Raw genomic sequence first — 22,018 nt, 5'->3', positions numbered from 1 at the left:
TGCAGCAGGGCTTCCTGACACAGTATGTTGACATTCCTACAAGGGGCGAAGCCACTTTAGATTTAGTACTGGGTAACGAGTCTGGCCAGGTGTTAGATTTGGAAGTAGGTGAGCACTTTGGAGACAGCAATCACAATTCTGTCAGGTTTACTTTAGTGATGGAAAGGGATAGGTGTACTCCACCCAAGCAAGAGTTACAGCTGGGGGAAGCGAAATTACGATGCAATTAGGAAAGATTTAGGAAGCGTAGAATGGGAAAAGAATCTGCAGGGGATGAGCACATTAAAAATGTGGAGCTTATTCAAGGAAAAGATCCTGTGTGTCCTAGATAAGTATGTAGCTGTCAGGCAGGGAGGAAGATATAGAACGAGTGAGCCATGGTTTGCTAAGGAAGTGGAATCCATGGTCAAGACGAAGAAGGCTTATGTTACGACAAAATGTGAAAACTCAGTTAGGGCGCTTGAGGATTACAAGGAAGTCAGGAAAGACCTAAAAAAATGCTCAGAAGAGCCAGGAGGAGACATGAGAAGTTGTTGGCGGATAGGATCAGGGTTAACCCTAAGGCTTTCCATAGGTATGTCAGGAATAAAAGAATGGCGAGAGTTAAATTAGGGCTAATCAAGGATAATAGTGGGAATTTGTGTGTGGAGTCAGAGGAGATAGGGAAAGCACTAAATAAATATTTTTCGACAGTATTCACTATAGAAAATGAAAATGTTGGAGAGAAAGATACAGAGATACTTGCATCTAGACTAGAAGAGATTGAGGTTCACAAGGAAGAGATATTAGAAATACTACCGAGTGCGAAAATAGACAAGTCCCCTGGGCCAGATGGGATATCCTCTGGGAAGTAAGGGAAGAGATTGCCGAGCCTTTGGCATTGATTTTCAAATCCTCATTGTCTACAGGAATAGTGCCTGATAGCAAATGTCGTTCCCTTGTTCAAAAAGGGTAGTAGAGACAACACTGGTAATTACAGACCAGTGAGTCTGACTTCAGTTGTTGGTAAAGTGTTGGAAAAGGTTATAAGAGAGAGGATTTATAACCATCTAGAAAAGAATAATCTGATCAGGGACAGTCAGCACGGTTTTGTGAAGGGTAGGTCGTGCCTAATGAATCTTATTGAGTTTTTTGACAAAGTGACCAAGCAGGTTGATGTGGTGTATATAGATTTCAGCAAGGCGTTCGATAAGGTTCCCCACAGGCTATTGTACAAAATGCAGAGGAATGGGAATGTGGAAGACAGCAGTTTGGATTGGTAATTGACTTCCTGAAAGAAAACAGAGGGTTATAGTTGATGGAACATGTTCATCTTGGTGTCCAGTTACTAGCGGCGTACCGCAAGGGTCAGTGTCGGGTCCACTGCTGTTCGTCATTTTTATAAATGACCTGGATGAGGGCTTAGAAGGGTGGGTTAGTAAATTTGCGGACGACACTAAGGTCGGGGGAATTGTGGATAGTGACTGAGGATGTAGTAGGTTGCAGAGAGACATAGATAGGATGCAGAGCTGGGCTGAGAGGTGGCAAATGGAGTTTAATGTGGACAAGTGTGAGGTGGTACACTTTGGATGGAGTAATCGGAATGCAAAGTGTTGGGCTAATGGTAAGATTCTTGGGAGTGCAGATGAGCAGAGAGATCTCAGTGTCCATGTTACAGATCCCTGAAAGTTGCCACCCAGATTGACAAGTTTAAGAAGGCATACAGTGTTTTGGCCTTTATTAATAGAGGGATTGATTTCCGGAACCAGGAAGTTATGCTGCAGCTGTACAAAGCTCTGGTACGGCCACACCTGAGTATTGTGTACAGTTCTGGTCACCGCATTATAAGAAGGATGTGGCAGCTTTGGAAACGGTGCAGAGGAGATTTACTAGGATGTTGCTTGGTATGGAAGGAATGTCTTACGAGGAAAGGCTGAGGGCCTTGAGGCTGTTCTTGTTAGAGAGAAGGTTGAGAGGTGACTTAATAGAGACATACAAGATAATCAGAGCGTTATATAGGGTGGACAGGGAGAGCTTTTTTCCAAGTATGGGGACGGCAAAGACGAGGGGGCACAACTTTAAAGTGAGGGGAGATAGGTATAAGACAGATTTTTAGAGGTAGTTTCTTTACCAGAGAGTAGGAAGTGTATGGAATGCCTGCAACGGTAGTAGATTCACCAAGTTCAAGTGCATTTAAGTCGTCACTGGACAGGCATATGGACGTACATGGAGTAGTGTAGGTGGGATGGGCTTCAGATTAGTATGACAGGGCGGCGCAACATCGAGGGGCCTGTACTGCGCTGTAATGTTCTATGTTCTATGTTTTATGTTCTAAGGTGAGGACTGCAGATGCTAGAAATCAGAGTCCAAAGCAGGTCAGGTAGCATCTGAGGAGCAGGAGAGTTGATATTTTGGGCATAAGTCCTTCATCTTGAATGAGGCTTTTGGGACAAGGGCTGAGAGATAAATGGGAGGGGGGGTGTGGCTGGGGGAAGGTAATTGAGAATGCGATTGGTAGATGAAGGTGGAGGAAAACGTGATAGGTCAGAGAGGAGGGTGGAGCAGATACATGGGAAAGACGATGGACAGGTCAAGAGAGTGGTGCCGAGCTGGAGGTTTGGGATAAGGGGAAATGAGGAAACTGGTGAAATCCACATTAATCCCATGGGCTTTGTTGGTGCGGGTGTCCCAGAAATGTTCTCTGAAACTATCTGCAAGTTGGCGTCCTGTCTCCCCAATGTAGAGGAGACTGTCTTGAGCCTCCTCCATCACCAAACCCTAACCGCCCAATGCCGGAAGGAAGAATGCCTCATCTTTCACCTTGGGACCCTGCAACCACATGGGATTAATGTGGATGTGACCAGTTTCCTCATTTCCCCTCCCCTCCACCTTATCCCAGTCCCAAGCTTCCACTCGGCACTGCCCTCTTAACATGTCCATCGTCTTTCTCATCTATCTGCTCCATCCTCTGTCCGACCTATCACCTTCTGCCCAACCTTCATCTACCTATTGCATTCTCAGTTACCTTCCCCTCCCATTTATCTCTTAACCCCCGGGCCCTCAAGCCTCACACCTGGTGAAGGACTTATGCCCGAAGTGTTGAGTCTCCGGCTCCTCAGATGCTGCCTGACCTATGCTTTTCCAGCACTACACTCTTGACTGTTAATTAATCCTATCTAATTGCACATTAGAGACCCAGGTTCAATTCCCACTCGGGTGACTGACTGTGTGGAGTTTGCACATTCTCCCCGTGTCTGCGTGGGTTTCCTCCGGGTGCTCCGGTTTCCTCCCACAAAGATGTGCTGGTCAGTTGAATTGGCCGTGCTAAATTGCCCGTAGTGTTAGGTAAGGGGTAAATGTAGGGGAATGGGTGGGTTGTGCTTCAGCAGGTCGGTGTGGACTTGTTGGGCCGAAGGGCCTATTTCCACACTGTAAGTAATCTAATCTAAAAATTTCCAGGCTAAAGTAGTTTATGTCCTGGTTAGTTTCAGCACAAGTTGTTCTCAGCAACTACCCCAAATGACACTGTGCACACATCTTCAGGACTAATTGTGTCAATTTGGTTTGTGCAATTTTTGAAGATTTAAAATCACCCAAACCTTTTGTTTATACCTTTTCATAAACCTTTATTTATTGATTTACATTTGTCTTTCAATTCTGCTGTTGCTGATTGGTCCACTGCACCTCTTTATCTTGTTTTGCACTGCTACAGCTTATGATCCCTGGAGATTTGTGCCTTTTTAAAAATTATTTCCATTCCAGCAATCAACTGAGCAGATTTGTGCAACAAAATTTCATGTTTTAAGACTTCTGTAATAAACAAGACAAAAGTAACTTTATCTAAACATTTTGTGGTATGCAGGCTGCACTGTAGACAACAGGAACGATTAGATTAGATTACATTAGTGTGGAAACAGGCCCTTCGGCCCAACAAGTCCACACCGACCCGCCGAAGCGCAACCCACCCATACCCCTACATTTACCCCTTACCTAACACTATAGGCAGTTCACCTGACCTGCACATCTTTGAACTGTGGGAGGAAACCGGAGCACCCGGAGGAAACCCACTCAGACACAGGGAGAACGTGCAAACTCCACACAGTCAGTCGCTTGAGGCGGGAGTTGAACGGGAGGTGACATGTCCAGATAGAGCATCTGAATTGGCGCAGGCTTGGAGGTCCAAAGGGCTTGTTCCTGTGCTGTAATTTTCTTTGTTCTTTGTTCTAGTTGAATCCTCCAGCCTTGTTTGTCCTCTCAAACTTGGTCTCTTTAACCTGAGTGTAAAATCCCATCAGCATTCTGTTTGGTAACTATGCAGGTTGGTTGTGCACCTTTCTCTGTCGTGCTCGCTCTCCCAGATTCTTGTAGATTAACTTGCCTAAGAGATTTAGTGATTTTTTTTTCCCCAAAAACCTTTAGAACTCATTGCTGTGTTAATTGCTATGAATTCTTCCACTGTCAAAGCCCATCTCTATAGCACTGTGAATCCCACAGGCCTTGTGTCCAGATAGAAATGCTAATTAACCATTTAAGTAGACCCTCAATTCCATTTTATGTTGAAATGAAATAATGATACGCAGCCATTTACAAAACCTAACATTCCAATACCTGTCAGTGCCTTGAGAGATTAACAATCAATCCAGGGACATCACAGATGCCATGCCATGTCATCTTAGACCACCTTCACAATATATAAAATGGGCTTCACTAACCCCATAGCAAGCAAGTCACCCAGGCTTGTTGTCAAGCAGAATTTAAAGCAGGTCACATGACCTCTACACAATTCTCTTTTTACTTTAAACAGCCCTAACACAGAACAGACTGGAAAGACTTTATTTACAGATACAATCTATTATGACTCTGTCCTATTTTACGACAATGATAGAAAGTGATATGCAGCATCTTTCTTGTGAAGGTGGGCCTTTGTCTCCACATATATTGTCCAGTGGTCACTCCTCCTATAATACTGTTCTAAACATGCATTTGGTGAGAGCAAGGTCAAGTAGGCTTTTCACCTTTATGTTCCCTCGCCTAACTGCATAGGCTGGGTCTGACTTGTATATCCTTCTCTACGTGCACACCTTGGTCTCTAATGTTCTCAAGCCACTCTTCTTCACCTTCCATTCACTATCCATCTCATGTTCAACACTGAGGAACACTGATTCATCGGCTGCGGGAGGATGTTAGGTAGTAATTAGCAGGAGATTTTCTTGCTCCTGTTTGCCCTCCTGTCATGAGACAACATAGGGTCCAGAGACAATGTTGAGGTTTCTCAAGGCAGCTCCTTCTTGACTGAATAACAATGTGCTGCCACCCTGGTGGATGTTCTACTGGAGTTGATATGCCCAGACGTGGTGATGGAGCTATTCGGGACATTATCTAGAAGAGTCGAAAAGTGTGGTGTTGGAAAAGCACAGCAGGTCAGACAGCATTCAAGGAGCAAGAGAATCGATGTTTTGGCTGAAGGGCTTATCCTCAAAAGGTCAACTCTCCTGCTCCTCAGATGCTGCCTGACCTGCTGTGCTTTTTGACTGACTCTCCAGTATCTGTAGTCCTCACCTTCTCCACATTATCTAGAAGGTATGATTTAATCAGTATAGCCATATCAGGCTTTTCTGTGGGGCTCGTCTGCAGGGCAACTCTCCGAATTTTAGTACAGATCCAAAATGTTACTGATGGGCTGTTTTGGGCAGGATATGGTGCTTTACCTAGGTTGATGCTGGGTCATTTCTTCTGATTTTACTCCTTTGCAACTTTTCTGTAGTTGTTCAGTACAACAGTGCCTTAAAAGGCTTTTTGCAGGTGGAGAGAGGTAACAAAAAAAGACAAGCTTATGAAAAAAAATCATTTTAGAGCAAAGACTTTAATAGTTAATATATTCTAAGTATCAAGGATATTGCCCACTCTCACTCATAAATGAGCAAATAATGTTTTAATTCAAAATTTGTAAAGGAATTTGTATGTGCTTGAAGGGACCATCCAGGATTGTGGATATTCAGAATTGCTTTCACACTTCTCGGTGATTTGGAAATAGTTTATACCATGCACACAAATATTGAATCTGTCATGCTAGATGAACAGAGAAGCTCTCCTCCTCGATGCACTTGCACTTTGCCAGAAGTTGTAATCCCTTATACTAAATTCCTCAGTCAGCTGAGCCTGTAGTGACGGAATTTAAAAAGTGATCACAAGCCAACTGCAAGGTGAAGTTTGAGCATTAGTAATGTATGTGACTACTCTATTACGTTAGAAGCATCCAAGAACTTTGGAAGAGTTTTCCAAATCTGAAATACACAACTTATTTTGCACTGCTCACACAAGTTGTCAGAAAATATGCTAGTTTCAAAACTGGACGTTCAGAGAATAAGATCATATTGAAGCATGGGTTGATGAAGTTAAGGGACCAGGGAGGTGATGCTGAGAGAAGTGCAATGAATGACTATTGTCATCTCTGGGCTAGAGGAGCACCTTTTCTCCGAAGATTGCAGCTTGGGAAGATATTTGTTCAGATAAAAGCACCTCAACACAGATCAGAACATGTTAAAGGAATTTGTTTAATTCAGTGCATGGTGTGAAAGGGAAAATATTCGAAGGAAGTTGATGAAGGAGGACACGCAAAGAATTTTATGGCATGTATCTCCCAATCAAACAGTGGGAGAAAGTAAAATTCTAACCATGATGGTAATTTGACAATGTTTAGCTTTTCTGGCAACATCAGCAAGAAAACACCTTCAACAATAACCTCTATAGCTATTGAGATACTCCAGCACGTTTTTGTTTTCTCTAACCACAGATACTTTCAAAGTTAATGTTTCATGTCCAATATGGCTCCTCTTTGAAACTGCTTTTGTATAATACTGCTAAAAGCATAAAACATCCACCATGTGTTATGTAAGATTGTTATCAAGCAAAATTTAACACCTAGTGGTGTATTGAATTATATGACACAATAAGATGTTAATTTTGACTTGAAGGAAACTAAAGAGGTGGAGAAGAATCTGAGTTTAGCACCTAAGCAGCTGAAAATATGGCTATCAGTGATAGATTGATCTAAACTAGAGAGGATGCATAAATTGAAGTTCAGAGATCTCAAAGGGTTTTAGCTAAATGAAGTTAAGACAGGCAGGGACTTGAATACAAGGTTGAAGATTTTAAAGTTGAGGCATTGCCATACTATAAGTGTCAGTGTAAGACAGCAACTACACTGCTCAAGTATGAACAAGATCTTTTTTTGTTTTGAGTTAATATACCACAGGTAGATTTTTTTTTAGATGATCTCAAGTTTGAGGTTGACAAATAGGCAGCTGGTCAGGACCATATTGGAACAGTCATCAAGGGGTAGTGAGACCCAGGTTAATGACAAAAGAAGGCCATCTGAGGAAGGGGTGGAGGAGGGTGATCTTTAGAGGTGAAAATAGGTAACCATTTGTGGCTATGTGATTGGAAACTCATCCTCGTCAAATATGACATGAATGTTTTGAATAGTCTGATTCAGCTTCATGTGCTAGGGCTTCAAAGTAATAACTTTGGCCTTTCTAGTTTGTATAAACCCTTGGAGATGCCAAACATAACCGTGCAGGAGCAAGGAGAGAAGCACTCACAGGTGATTCTCTGGCCGGTAATCAGAGTCCTGGAGATGTACAGCATGGGAACAGACCCTTCGGTCCAACTCATCCATGTTAACCAGATATCCTAAATTAATCTAGACCCATTTGCCAGCATTTGCCTCCTATTCCTCTAAGCCCTTCCTGTTCATATACCCATCCAGATGCTTTTTAATGTTATTGAAGTACTAGCCTCCACCACTCTTAAGTCATTTCCCAGAGAAACCATCCATTGATATGAAACACTTTCAAAAAGATTTTAAAATATTTCTACCAATAATTGCATGCTGATATACCAATTCAACTTTTAAGATAAAGTGGGACCATTAAAAAGCAATTTGAGCATTATTGAAATTAGTTAACTTCAGAGGTATATGCATTGTTTTATTCTACGTTTGCATATTACCATCATTGCTATATCTGATTCTTTTCTTCGATCTGGAGTAAAACCCAATGGAATGATTGTTGGCAAGTGGGTTGGAAGCAGATAGAGATGGCTCCAGTTCTATTTTTGAGAGGTCCGACAGGGCCACCGTGGCAAATAACAAGTTACCTACTATAAAAGTCCAAATGAAGTTAGTAAAAGGATTTGAACTGGAATCCCAGGTTCCTATTGCAGAGTTCAGTTTAAGTACTGGAGACAGCCTCTGTACAGCAAGCCAGATATTCACCAACCTGGAGGGAAATCTAGCTCCTAATCTTTCAAACTGAAATACGTTTAGTCATTAGCAATTGTAGCAATATACAGGTATCTCATGTTTTTCGAACGTTTGCTTTAAGCAATTTCACTTTCACGAAAGACCTATAATTAGTACCTGTTTTTGCGAATCCGAAGAGGATTTTCTCTTAGACAAAAAATGGCAATGCTTTTTTCCCCATATACACCATGCACCTTCACTTATACCAATTTCAGCTTACGAAAGGTTTCCTGGGAACACTGTAATTTTGGATATTTGGGGCTACCTGTATTGACTGCTCAGCCACATTTTATTGGAAGGATTATGTTGATATCCTTGTGGCATTTATATCTACTGTATTTCTAAAGTTGTCCATGAAGTGCCACCATCTGCAAGCAAATATCTCTGTGTATGCATGTTAGCTTGCAGCATTTAGCGCAAGTATTTGTTCTGATGAATATAAACTTTTGAGTGAGAATAAAAGCAGCAACCGAGCTAAACATGCTGAGTTTAGAAACTGGTACATCCATCTTTGAGCACTTGCATTTCAAGAGACACTTTGCATTGAGCTTATCAGCTATTAAAAAAATCCATTCGATGTATTTGCGTAGGGGTGTTATAACTTCACAGAACTGCCTTGTACCTAATGCACGTATTAAGTGCCGGATTTTACCTGCAGCTAAGTACACACAATAGGTGCTTTTATAGAGACTTTGGGCTCCATTATCAATGAGTCTGTTGTCTCCCATTCTTGGTGGAATTTGTAGAGATTCAGACATGTCTTTACAGCATTCCAACCATATCCGCGTAGTTTACAAAATATACTGTGGGAGTGCTCAGCAGCAGGGCACATTAAGAGTAGACACTGAGGGACCAATCTCTAAGGGACACACATCCACACCATCTCACTGTCTAATTCCTCTTTAGGCCAGAATCTAGACCTAGCTAGCCAGCACAGCATTAGATGTCAAGCTAGCAGTTGCTGGACCATGGTATGACCTTGCTGGAGGAGTCAAAGAATCACCTGAATCGTTGAAGCTGCTGAGATTGTTCGCCAGTCAGCTCACTTCTTTCCCTTCTCTGTTAACACCTCGAGTGAGCACTGAATTAGGCAGTAGGATACATTCACCATGCACTCTCAAAGAAGAGGCATTGAAATGAAAAAGCACTTCATATTTTCTTTTTTTCCAACTATCTACCAAATATATCCAGGAATTAAAAATGAAAGTTATTGAAATTATATTTGCACATGATACAGTACATTGGACTAACAACTGTTACATGAATTGTTTGAGTGCAAGTATCAGCTGATGCTTATTGGGTTTGCTGTACAATCTATTTGGAACATTTGAAACTCACATTAAACTTTGAAATGGTTGTCTTCAAAACTTGTTTAATCTATAATCCTCCTTGCTCTCTTCAGGAAGTGCTGAGGCTACTGCATATGGCTGTCTGACAATAGCAACACATTGCTGTGGTATAAGAAACTTTTTGCACTTACTCTAAAGGACATCATAGCTCAGAAAGCAAATGCATTTATTTATATCAAGACTTTCTTTTTTAGTTGGTTCATGGTGCTTTACAAATGGTGAAATAAGTGGAATTCTTTAAGGTGGGGTTAGAATAGTTGAAAAGGTAGGCTTTAAGTAATCTTTTAAAAACCTGGAGAGCAACTGAAAGAGTTCACAATGAAATTTGTATAAGTAGGGCTGAGACTGTTGAAAAATTCAGTATTAATGGTAAGATGAAAGGAGGGGCATGGACAAACATCAATGCATGGTAAATTGAAGCTTGAAGGGTGCTTGAAACTGCATGAAGTTGCAAATTTACGATGCGGTGTAGCTGTGGACAAAATGTAAATGATGTTAAATTCAGTAGGGAACACCCAAGCCTTTATTGGCAGCAATGGGGTGACTGGAATTTAGTGCAGGGGAGTACCTGGGAACAGCTGAATTGCAGCTAATAGAGGCTTAAAAAAACTTGGAAGACATTGAACCTTTGAATGATGTGAAATTCAAAACTGGTCAGACTGGGTGTACGGGTTTTATATGGCCAGGTTCAATTTAAAGAAATTGGCAGTTTGAATGGAATTATCAATGTAGCAGTGAAGTTAATGGCAGGTGCTGATGCCACAGTTCTGGGAAAAATTGTAATTTAAATAGGGAAAGTCTATCATCATTAACTTAATTTTCAATCTCTTATCAAGAGTTGCTAACTATAGCTTCCTGCAAAACCAGCAAAGCCTAATGACGCATTGGTTTTTAAAAAAAGGTAGTGCACTCTGCAAGGATGCTACCATAAACTAGGATTGTCTAATCCATATCTGTTGCTGGGTGTGCACCCTCACAACTGCAGTCATTAAAACCATTCTTTTGACAGATACTTCCCTCTTTTATTCAAAAGTGATTAGATACCTAAAGAAGTGCAGCACGGAAGCAGACTCTTCAGTCCAACGTGTCCAGGCTGACCAGTTATCCTTAATTACTCTGGTCCCATTTGCCAATATTTGGCCCATATGCCTATGAACTCTACCTCTTCATGTACCCATCCCAGATGTCTTTAAAATGTTGTAATTGCGCCAGCCTCCACCACTCCCTGTGTCAGCTCATTCCATACACACACCACCCTTTGCATGAAAAAGTTGCCCCTAAGATCCCTTTTAAATTTTTCCCCTCTCACTGTAAACATATGCCCTGGAGTTTTGGACTCTGCTATCCGGGGAAAAAGACTACCTTGTCTATTCATCCTATCTATGCCCCTCATGACCTTATAAACTTCTAGAAGCTACTCAGCCTCCAACCCTCTCGTGAAAATAGCCCCATCCTATTCAACCCCTCGTTATAGCTTGAACCCGGCAACATAATTGTAAATCGTTTTTGAACTCTTTAAAGTTTCACAACATCCTTCCTATAAAAAAAATTATATTGCAAATACATATAGAATGAAGAAATTATCCCAATATTATACACATTTAATGGGCAAGATTTTACAATATATCATATTCACAGTAAAGAGAATTTTTCTTTTTTGGTCAGATTCTCCACCAGAAAACTGGTTGCTCTATAACCGTATTACAATGGAGGCAACCTTGCTTGTTACACTTCCTGTTCAGGAAGAAACCGTCCCGAGGCAGTTTGCAGCCAATGTGATTTGCTCAGCAGGTCTATTGGCCCAACTGTTTCAGGATCCAGAAATGACCTGTTCCTGGGGTCACAGGCAGTCCCTGAGGAATGACTAAATACCTTGAAAGCCCTTGCTCGAAGTTGGGTTTGTGCACGGGCTGAGTTGGAAAAGGAATGGGAGCCAGATTTGGTAGTTTTGCCTCCAATGAGTAGACAGAAAAGGGACACACATATATATACACACACACACACACACACACACACACACACACACACACACACACACACACACACACGTTGGGAAGGCCACTTATTTATATTTTATGAATACTCATTCCCTCTCTTATTTGCTGGAGGGGGTAAAAAATATGATTTGTTTTTACTTATGTGCTTCTCACTAGAGGAAGTTAACCAGTTATTTCATCACATATGATGATTGATTAAAATAAAAGTATTTCAATGCATGAATCTAGGATAGCTAGTCTTTTGCTATTAAATGTTTAAACTCTCCACAACAAATATATTGAATAACGAAATTCTAAACACATTTCTCAAAATTAACCCAACATTATTGACCAATTTGAATATCTGACACCTTCTTGTTTTATCAGAATAATCCAGAAGCACATGATAACTTTTTGAAAATAAATAGAGCATACGAAGTTTTAAAAGATGAGGATCTTCGAAAAAAGTATGATAAATATGGTGAGAAAGGCCTTCAGGATCACCAGGGTGGACAGTATGAAAGTTGGAACTTCTATCGTTATGACTTTGGTAAGAGTATGATTTTTGGCTTTCTCTGCCTTCACAGTCAATGCTGTCTAAATGTGTTTCCTGTCACACAAATCTAGTAAGTTTGAACTTTATTTGCTGGCTAGAATCACTATTTAATTTAAGTCATTGTTGAATATGTGAGTACATCTGAGCGTTGGTCCTATATCATTGAGCTCTGGGTAATAGAGCTGCTCTCTGTGCATCACACTGTATCGATGCCACTCTGCAACAAGCACTTCAAAACACTCAGATCTTGTATTTTTACTTTCAAAAAATATTTGGAAACTTTTTAAGAAAAATACAGAAATCGCAGAAGAAGCTGGCACACTGTTTTCCCTTGGACTTAATCCTGATACTTTTGAGTAAGCATGCAGTTGCTTTTTTTAATATCATTTATTCATTCAGGCGATGTCACAGCCACTGGATTAGCATGTACTTCCCACTCCTGTTTGCCCTTGAGATGTTGATAGTAAATTGCCTTTTTTAATCTCTGCAGGCCATTTGCTGTATGTAGCCTCACAATGCCATTAGAAAGTGTGTTTCCGGACCTAGTGATACTAAAGGAGCATAATGTATTTCCAAGTCAGGATGATGAGTAGCTTGGAGAGAACTTGCAGGTGATGCTTTTCCATGTATCTGCTACCCTTGTCCTTTTTCAATGGTGATGGTCATGGGTTTGGAAAGTGCTGCTTAAGAAGCCTTGGTGATTCTCTGCAGTACATTTTTAGATAGTATTCTGCTGTGATTGAGCATTGGTGCTGAAGGGCATGTTTGTGGAGGTGGTGTTAATCTAGTGGTAATTTCTCACTGGATAATGTCAGGCTGAGTGTTGCTGGAGCTGTGCTCATGAAGGCAAGTGAGGAATATTCCACCATACTCTTCGACTTTTGCCTTGTAGATGGTGGGTAAGTTTTGAGGGTTCAGGAGGTAAGTTAGTCATGATAGGATTCCTATATTCTGACCTGCTTTTGTAGCCACAGTATTTATGTGGCTAGTCCAGTTCAACTTCTGATCAGTAACTGAGAGTGGAGATTTAATAATGTGCTACCATTGAATGTCAACGGGCAATGGGTAGATTCTCTCTCCTGTTAGATGTGGTCATTGCTTGGCAGTTATGTATCTTAAAAATTACAACATTATAAACCTGTACACCAGTTCTGCTTAATGTACTATGAAAATATATATTGGGGCATTATGGGAGGTGCAAAATTTGGTTTACAATAATTCTACCAAAATAGAGAAGATTTGAGCTGTCTGAAGAAACTGAACATGTGAGAAGTCGTCTTCTTCACATATGTGAAAATGCAAGCCTTCAACTGTTACTTCGTATAAAATTCTGAACAGATTTGGTGGTACTCCTGGAGAAAATATTTTTGCTTTTGGGAATTTGACATGAGGCCCATCAAAGCTTCTGCCATCTCCTTTTGCCTTGCCCGTAAACTGTATCAAATGTTAAATTTCTCCTGCCATCCACTCGATCATGACCTTTTCTATAGTTCCCTCCTCTTCTCGCTCACTCGCTGAAAACCTGTTGCATCATGACTTCTCCGATGAAAGAACATCAACCTGAGATATTAACTTTGGTCATGTTTTACAAATACTTCCTAAACTGCTGAGATCTTCTAGTAGTTTTGGTCTCTGCTTCACATTTCCAGAATTCATAATATTTTGCTTTTGTATCATGATGATTTGTTTGTAATCTGGAAGGAATTCAAAAGAATCCTCTTTACCCGCCATTGCTTGGAATATGCAAATGGTTACTATGTGAAGTTTTGGGTTAATTAACAGATGCATTTTTAGGCAAGCCAGGCAAGTATGTGATGGCAAGAAGTGAAAGGATATGCCATTATGGTTAGATGAAGTTGGCTGAGAGAACAAATGGGTGTAGCATAACCACCAGCATAAACCCATTGGGTCTAATGACCCATGCCTATATCAAAAATGTTTATAGGTCTAATTTACCTTTCCCAGCCGATGGGTTTTAAGGTGGGAGCTTGCTAAATTCAGTGGGTGCTGTGCCTGCCCTACACTTGCTGCAATTTCACCAGCAATAGGGTGCCATGTAGTGGCCCACTCACCTGACCTCAGCTACCAGCTTTTGTAGCTGGGGTGTTGGCAGGCCTGGGTGGCCCTCCTTAATAAATTCCTGGGCCAGTCGGGGGACATTCCAAGGTATAACCATTTGTCTCTATTCCTCTCTCAGCCCTAAACCTTTCCAACCTGGCTCCCCATGTCTCTTGGGGCTTGCCAAGTTGGCCCTGCCTAGACTCACCTGTTATTCTGGTACTTCGTTCTTCCTTGTGAGTCCTTCTGCACTAAAAACAGTGATTGCCATTTTGGTGCGTTGCTGATATTGGAGAGCTGACAACTTCTGTACCTTTCTAAAATGGAACCTCCTACTACTGAGGAGCAAAATTCATGCCTCAACCAGGACTTAATTCATTAGCAGGTAGGCATCACGCTCATGGGTGGGCCTCACTCCTCAGCTTTTTAACTGGGATGAGTATCGACTACAGAGTTTCATTAAATCCAGCTGTTTGTCATGTGAAACTCTAAATTTCTAATTTATTTATGTTAAATATAACAAAAGGGATTTAACTACTGTGGTGTGCTTGCCCAGAGTTTTATCATAACAGCAAAAGTAGGCTTGCTTTCAGCAATATTATGTATTTATATATAAAGTAGCCTTCAGGCCCGAAGCCCAATTGACTGGACAGAAACCCCCTTTACCAGAGAATATTGCTTTACTTTGCTGTAGTGTCAATTTGGATCTTGAAGATGGGTTCAAGTTGTAGTTATACTGACAGTAATGTTGCTGCAAAATGCAGTTGCTTCTCTGTGATGCAGCAGTTGTAGCATTATTGCACATTTAGTCATTTAGAATCTTAATTGCAACATGAGCATTAATTATGATCATATGAGTACAGAAATAGAAGTTTCTATTTTTTTAAAATTTTTTTTACCAAATGTTTGCAAGTTACATTTTTAACAACGTTTTCTTCATGTGGCTATTTTACTCTTGCAACAAACAGTGAAACACTTTATCTCCCTGACTTGCACATTGGCACTGAGTGTTTAGTATTTACAGTATAGTGAAATTTAGCAGTTTTCAAATTAAATGTTCTTTGATATAAGTACAGAAATAAAAACAACAGAATTGGTTTAATGTATTTTAGTTTAAATCATACACTAATTTATTTTTCCTACTCAGGCATTTATGATGATGATGTTGAAATTATTACCTTGGATAAAGGAGACTTTGGTAAGTTTTTTTTTGGGGGGGGCGAGTTTTGGAGCTGTACCAATTCAAATTAACATCATAGTTCCAGCATTTATTTAAATTGTAACATTTGGCATTGTCGTTTTTGTTAACTTTTTATACTACTATGCAGGTGATATGACCAATTGTTTAAAAATTGAATGAGCACAATCTGTGCTTAACTTTTTAAAATTGCTACTGCAGTTGAACAAAATGAACTTAGAGAGCAAGGTCCGTGCATTATCTTCACTGTGAAGCAAAATAAAGCTACAAATACTGATCTGGCACAAAATTTGAAAAATGCTGAAAACACAGCAACTTATCAGTGAAAAAAGTACCTGTGAAGAGAGCGTACAAAAGAATATTAAAGCTTCCCACTTGTTATTTCCAAACTCTAATGTAATTTTTCTCTTCACAGATGCCAACTGACCTCTTCCAGGTTTCCTAAGTTGTTTTTGAATCTTAAAACAAATGAGAAAAGGAATTTTTGTATAATTTTCACACCCTGTATGCTTTAGGATTGCACTGTAAATGCCCATTAAAAGTCCCAGATAAAGATCACTTGCCTACTAAGTTATTCTCTTAGAAACAAGAATCACACTATTGTTCTTACAAATTAAACAAGAGTTTTCTTCCAATGTTTCTATAAGTGAATTATGAGTTGCAGTGGACATTTTATTAATTGTGGACTCTAATTCTCACAAACACAAAAGTTTCCTTTTAAGAACATTACTTTGTGCTGTGTTTTTCTTTTTAAAAAAAAGCAGAAGTGACCTTCTTTTACTCTTTTTGGCCAGGTAAAAAGATGAAAAATGCTTTCTTCTTTTTCACCACTCCACCCCGACCCCGAAAAAAACCCACCAACCAGCAAAAAATGCTCCAAGGATGTATGACATCCAAAAAACTGTCCAGGCCAAAATGAATAATCATCCTTTAGCTTTTCTAGTGGGAAGTTGCGGTACATGAAATTTGACAGATACCACTGTTTACAGGTTTCCTGTGATCATTTCCAGACATGTGTTCTGTTTTTATTAATAGATGCTGCTGTTACCTCTGGAGAATTGTGGTTTGTAAACTTCTACTTCCCTCGTTGCTCGCACTGCCATGATCTAGCTCCTACGGTATGTTTATTGCGAATTGACTTTCACCTGTTAAATCTAATTCTTTGAATCATTGCCTGAAGGTAGTCTGTTCACTAATAATAAACACTTAACAACTTAATTATTTTTCTTTCCAGTGGCGCGAATTTGCCAAAGAGATGGATGGAGTAATCCGCATAGGAGCAGTCAACTGTGGGGATAACCGGATGTTGTGTCGTTCCAAAGGAATCACCAGCTACCCCAGTCTTTACATCTTTAAACCAGGAGGGGTAGGCTTCAAATAAGAGTCTAGACTTGTTTTTCCACAAATGATTGTATTCTGTCAGGGTGTATGTGAAACAGCTGTTGTGGTCCAGTTTTAATATAAATCGTGAAACCTGCTGATCTTGAGATCTTGTGAAGTATAATTGTTCTGAAAAAAATTTATACATATTCTGCGGTATTGATTATGAACTGCACTATCTGTATTTGGAGCTCAATAACTGAATGGGCGTACTTATGTCAATTTAGACTTTGAATTGTCTAATTAATTAAATATTTTTGTTTTTCTAGGGTGCAGTGAAATATGTCGGAGATCGATCAAAGAAAGATCTTGTCCAATTTGCTATGAAGTATGTCACAACTCAGGTGACAGAATTATGGTCAGGTAACTACTGTGCTCTTAAGATTACACACACTAAAGGTGTTAAGCTATCAAAAATGTTTACATGTAGAATTTGTTTTCATCCTAATGAATTGAGAGAAGTTGAAACCTATTGTGTGCACCTCTGCTAATTGCTCAGGTTAGTACTTCAGAGGCTAGAAACTGAATTGAATCTGAGGTTTTCCGAATAAAAGCTGCAAAGTTTTACTGGTCTAGAAATAAGACCGGCGAATTCCAGAATGAGACCCAAATCTATGCTTTTCAGATAGAAGTTGTAGCTTAACTTAATACTAAGTCCCTAATAAGTAAAGTAACAGTTTGGACAACATATTAGAGAGTGTCAAATGTTACTGAGCAATATCTTACTAAGAAAGGAGTGAGGATAATATTGGTTAAGAAAATAGTCAGGAACAATGAAACCCCAAATTTTGAAAGGCACTGTAAGTGTTACATGTAGCCCGACAGATTACTCCACTGGATCACTGCAGTTACAGAATGTCACTAAATTAACAATATAATGTAATTGTGCATGAAGATTATATGGTGCATGAACATTACTAATTTTTTTTATTGCTAGGCAATTTTGCAAGTGCATTCAATACAGCGTTCTCTTCTGGAGTTGGATGGCTGGTCACTTTCTGTGCTGAAACAGGAGGTAATAACTAAGTTAGTTCTGCTTGATATTTCTGGTTAGAGAATAAGCTCATTTCAAATCTGATAGTTGTTAATCCTGCATAATAAAGTTAGAAATTTTCAGTTCCTTTTTCACATTCAAGTTTTCATTTTTTTTGGACTCCCTTCAAGTCTCTCAAATATTTACTTCTGGCAATGAAGTGAGCTAAACTGCTCAGTTAAATCAAATCTTGAGATGTAAACCATTGAGCACCAACCTGATAGTGAATTTCAATCTAATTAATTAGATTCACAAATGAATAAGGGAAGCCAAATCTGGTATTGAAGAATTGGGAAGGGCAGCTATAACAAACTGTTTTGGTGACAGACCAGTAAAGAGGCCCCTGATTAAGAATAATGGATGTAAGAATGCAATTGAGTAGTTTGAACAGCTGATGCTCAGCGAAAGCATTCCAGTGATATGTGATTACAGGACATAAAATATTAAATTTGATACAGTAAATCTTTTGTATTTGTGTGATCATGACTCGTGAATTCGCCATCTGCATCAAGAATAAGTAGCAACAAAATTCAAAATCTGTGAGAAAATTTGCTATTTGTGATTTTTAACCAATATTTTCAAAGCGCTCCACACTCGCAAATTTTATTATTCATGAAGAACCTATGCACGTACGGAGGAATCACAACTCTTTTATTGCTGGTATCTGCATAAAGTTTCTTTGTGACAAGCTGATAGAGTAACACAGGAATTTTTCATACACTGCTTTTGTTTTGCAGATTGCTTATCTTCACAGACACAGCTAAAGTTAGCCGGAATGCTGGTAGGTCTAGTATTTGTGAAATGAAAGCTTGATGTGCTGATGTCTAAGATAAAATAATCTATTTGTAGGTTCTGTACTATTGTTTTGCTTTCCCATTGACTGTCCATCCATGATTGACTCACTGAATTAATCATGCTCTAAGACTATATTCACAATTTCAGATACCTATGACAATATGTGCTTTAAGGTCCTTGTTGACTTGACTGTTCCCATCGGGGACGGTGATAAATTGACATTGTGTCTCAGCATTTTTTTAGCTAAAGAAAATTGACAGTTCCCATTTAAGTCTAAGTGTATGAGAATTAGGTGGAAAAAAAAATCTGATATTGCACCTAATGGTTCAAAACCTGCCAGCCCTGGTCTTTTGACACCAGCATATGAAGCATACCATGTGAGGTACTAAATCATATCTTAATAATTGTCCAAGCATGGTCAGTGGCAATTAGCAAGTCAGAAGTGGAGGTGAGCTATTTAATAAAATATGTTTAGAAAGAAATGGGTATCTTTTCATGTATACTTGTTAAATTCTGTTTTTGGTGGAAATGTTACCTCAACTGTCAATATATTTTATGATTGTACTGATGGTATTATAATTTAATTCTCCATGATTTGTAACTTTCAACTCCACTTCATGAATGTGCAACAAGATTTGGTATTGCTGATCTTCTATTTTATCTAAATATTTTAAAATCTAGAAGCGGTTGGTAGAATAGCAAGCATTGGAAACCTTCTATACTTAATGGCAACCATTATTAGCAAACAGCTGTCTTAGCGTGTGTGCTTGTTCAGTTTCCTTGTCAGTGTAATATAAAGTCTTAGAATTTTTTCTTAAAAATGGAACATGGAAGCTCTAGCGTGTTGGAAATAAATTAAGCTTTAAAATGTCAGTTCTTTGAATTTAATTTTTACAAAAACAATTTTCAACTTGACTTTGGTTCGTTCTTAGGAAGGTCTTGTTCAAGTTGGCTGGATGGATTGCACAACTCAGGTTCAACTTTGTACAGATTTAGAGAGAACCTCCAGTACTACAATTTATTTTCCACCTGGTTCGACTATAAAACAGAAAGGTGGGATCTTGGTATGTATTTGTGTATACATATATTCATAACAAGGATACATACATGTCCATGTTTGAAAGAGAATTTTTTTTGTCTGTTAAGATTTGATTGTTTGTTTTTAAAAGCTGAAAACTTACAATGTGATTGCTATCTTCCTACTAGAATGCAATTAGAAGATATTGGCTCTCTAGATTCAACTAAAGAATGTGGTCTGGGCAGAAATACCAATCGCAGGAGAGAAACTGAGAATATTGCAGAGTACAATAATAGTTTTACTAATTTGAAATTGCGATGTGAACAAGCTGACTAATAATGCAGGGAGTGAGGGATATAGAGAAAGATTATAGTTATGTGGAGCTGGACTTGGAATGTGGGAGCAGAATTAGGCCATTCATCCCTTTATATCTCCATCGCCATTCGATAAGATCGTGGTTCCTCTGATTGTGGCCTAGACTCCACTTTTTCCTATACACCCCTTTTAACCCTTAACACCTTCATCCATCAAAAATCTATCTAACTGTGCCTTAAATTCAGTGATCCTGTATACGTGTAGAACTTGGGATGTCATCCTGTTAGAGTACTGTTGGTAGATACAAATACAAAAAGGAGTCGGGAATGCATCCTCAAGGAATTCTAGATGTAGGAATGTGGGAGCGAGCAATGAAAGTATTGTAGGATATTTGCTACCTAAGACTGGATAAGTTTTTGATAAAACAGGTGTGGGTAATTCCATCCATTCATCTGCAAAGTGAAGAAAAGGTGTTGGCAAAGTGGTCAACTGTCAAAAGGCTGCTGACTGCTTAAGAAGAATAAAGAGGGATAATGCATAACTAGAGGGGATGTTGCTTATAGCTTAATTAGGGCAGTTTCAGGCTGAGGCAAGTTTCCTACCTGATTGGAAGTGTTCAAATATAGATTTCCAACATGTTCAAAAACTTCAAAGAGGAAATGGAGTTAGTGATGGGGCTATAGGTTACAAGGACAGAGAATTTATTGTGTACCTTAAGTTCTGTTTTTTTACCTTTTATATCTGTAAAGACAGATGGAATGAAAAGGACTCACATTTTTCTAGGATTATATAGGTTCTGCTGAGTTGTCCTGCTTTCTCTTATCTAACATGTGAAACCATCAAAATTCTGACACTTAATTGCAATTTGAGCATTTTTTAAGATGGCAGTAGCTGGTTTAGCAACATTCGGCTGCCCATTTCTGAAACTTCCTAACTTGAATACCTCTACTTACATCAGGCACCTAAATCCTGCTGTTAGATTAATTGCTTTGTTTATTCTCTATTGTTTTCTCTTTCGCGCTCTCTACTTTCTGTCACGCTCTCTCGCTCTGTCTGTGCCAAGAGATCTTCCTAATGTTGTACGCTCCTGCGGTATGTTTTGGATAATTTTAGATGAAAACTGATAAATGACAGAGGGATGCACATGCTGCAGAAATACTTGACATTATGCTGTTTGCCTTTTGCAGATTAATTTCAGTATTTTCACATATGTGCTCAGCATGTAGTTTCATCAGAGTTTGCTAACCTAGATGTATGTATTTTGAAGAGTAACGCTGGCAACTGTAACGTAGAGGCAGTGGGATTCGGTTAACTTGGTTAGATGACTATAATGCCAATAGTTCCACCTTGCTATGCCTCACATTTGCAGAGACATTTGGCAAATTACATTAATAAAGAATTATGTTTCTATCTTGCATCTTGTGTATAAACTGTTTTCAAGAAATCCTCTGCCTGTTTTGTTTCTTTCCGCAGTTCCTAAATAGCCTCGATACTAGAGAAATTTATGTAGAGGTTATGCAATATTTACCAGATCTGGAAAAGCTCACTGAAGATTCATTCCAGGTATGGCCAGATGAAAATTAGAATAACATTTGAACAAAAATGTACTTGTAGCAAAAAAAAATCAATAAAAATAACTTCAACCATTTCTTTTCTAGAACAAGTTAACACACCATCGTTGGCTGGTTTTCTTTAAGTTTGGTGACACAGTAGAGCCTGGTGATTATGAATTCAAAAAAGCTAAAGTTCTTCTACAAAATGACAATATCCAGGTACAATTGCTAAAGTGTGTTAAATTATTTAATGTATGATCAAGCTTCTTCTGTCTGGTGATGCTGTAAGTTAGTTTGTAGCTAAGCTGTATAAATTAGTAAGGTTGCATGTTTAGTTCCTGATCTGCAGGGAGTTTCTTGATTGCAGTTGACATGGCAGCTGGAGTATTATAATTGGCTTCCGCATTCCTGAGTTAGCGATGAGAAAATTATCTTGTCTTCTAGTAATTTCTTTACATGACCCTTACATGGGCAGAGTCTAGGAGCATGCTTGGTTATAACATTGT

General features: G+C 39.3%; 1 protein-coding gene across 2 annotated transcripts in view; it reads left to right on the top strand.

The window, feature by feature from the left end:
* Positions 1 to 22,018, top strand: part of dnajc10 (DnaJ (Hsp40) homolog, subfamily C, member 10) — a 72,566-nt gene that overhangs the window by 14,020 nt on the left and 36,528 nt on the right. For both annotated transcript variants that reach the window (XM_072579061.1, XM_072579062.1), the window contains exons 4-13: positions 11,994 to 12,156; positions 15,368 to 15,418; positions 16,454 to 16,536; positions 16,653 to 16,784; positions 17,068 to 17,161; positions 17,736 to 17,813; positions 18,569 to 18,612; positions 19,559 to 19,690; positions 21,433 to 21,522; positions 21,618 to 21,731. In XM_072579061.1, coding sequence (XP_072435162.1) covers positions 11,994 to 12,156; positions 15,368 to 15,418; positions 16,454 to 16,536; positions 16,653 to 16,784; positions 17,068 to 17,161; positions 17,736 to 17,813; positions 18,569 to 18,612; positions 19,559 to 19,690; positions 21,433 to 21,522; positions 21,618 to 21,731 — 981 coding nt within the window. The remainder of the gene's footprint in view (positions 1 to 11,993; positions 12,157 to 15,367; positions 15,419 to 16,453; positions 16,537 to 16,652; positions 16,785 to 17,067; positions 17,162 to 17,735; positions 17,814 to 18,568; positions 18,613 to 19,558; positions 19,691 to 21,432; positions 21,523 to 21,617; positions 21,732 to 22,018) is intronic.

The sequence above is a fragment of the Chiloscyllium punctatum genome, chromosome 10 (genome assembly GCF_047496795.1).
Source record: "Chiloscyllium punctatum isolate Juve2018m chromosome 10, sChiPun1.3, whole genome shotgun sequence".
Taxonomy (NCBI): domain Eukaryota; kingdom Metazoa; phylum Chordata; class Chondrichthyes; order Orectolobiformes; family Hemiscylliidae; genus Chiloscyllium; species Chiloscyllium punctatum.
The sequence above is the reverse complement of the archived record's forward strand: the minus strand, read 5'-3'. Positions and strand labels throughout refer to the sequence as shown.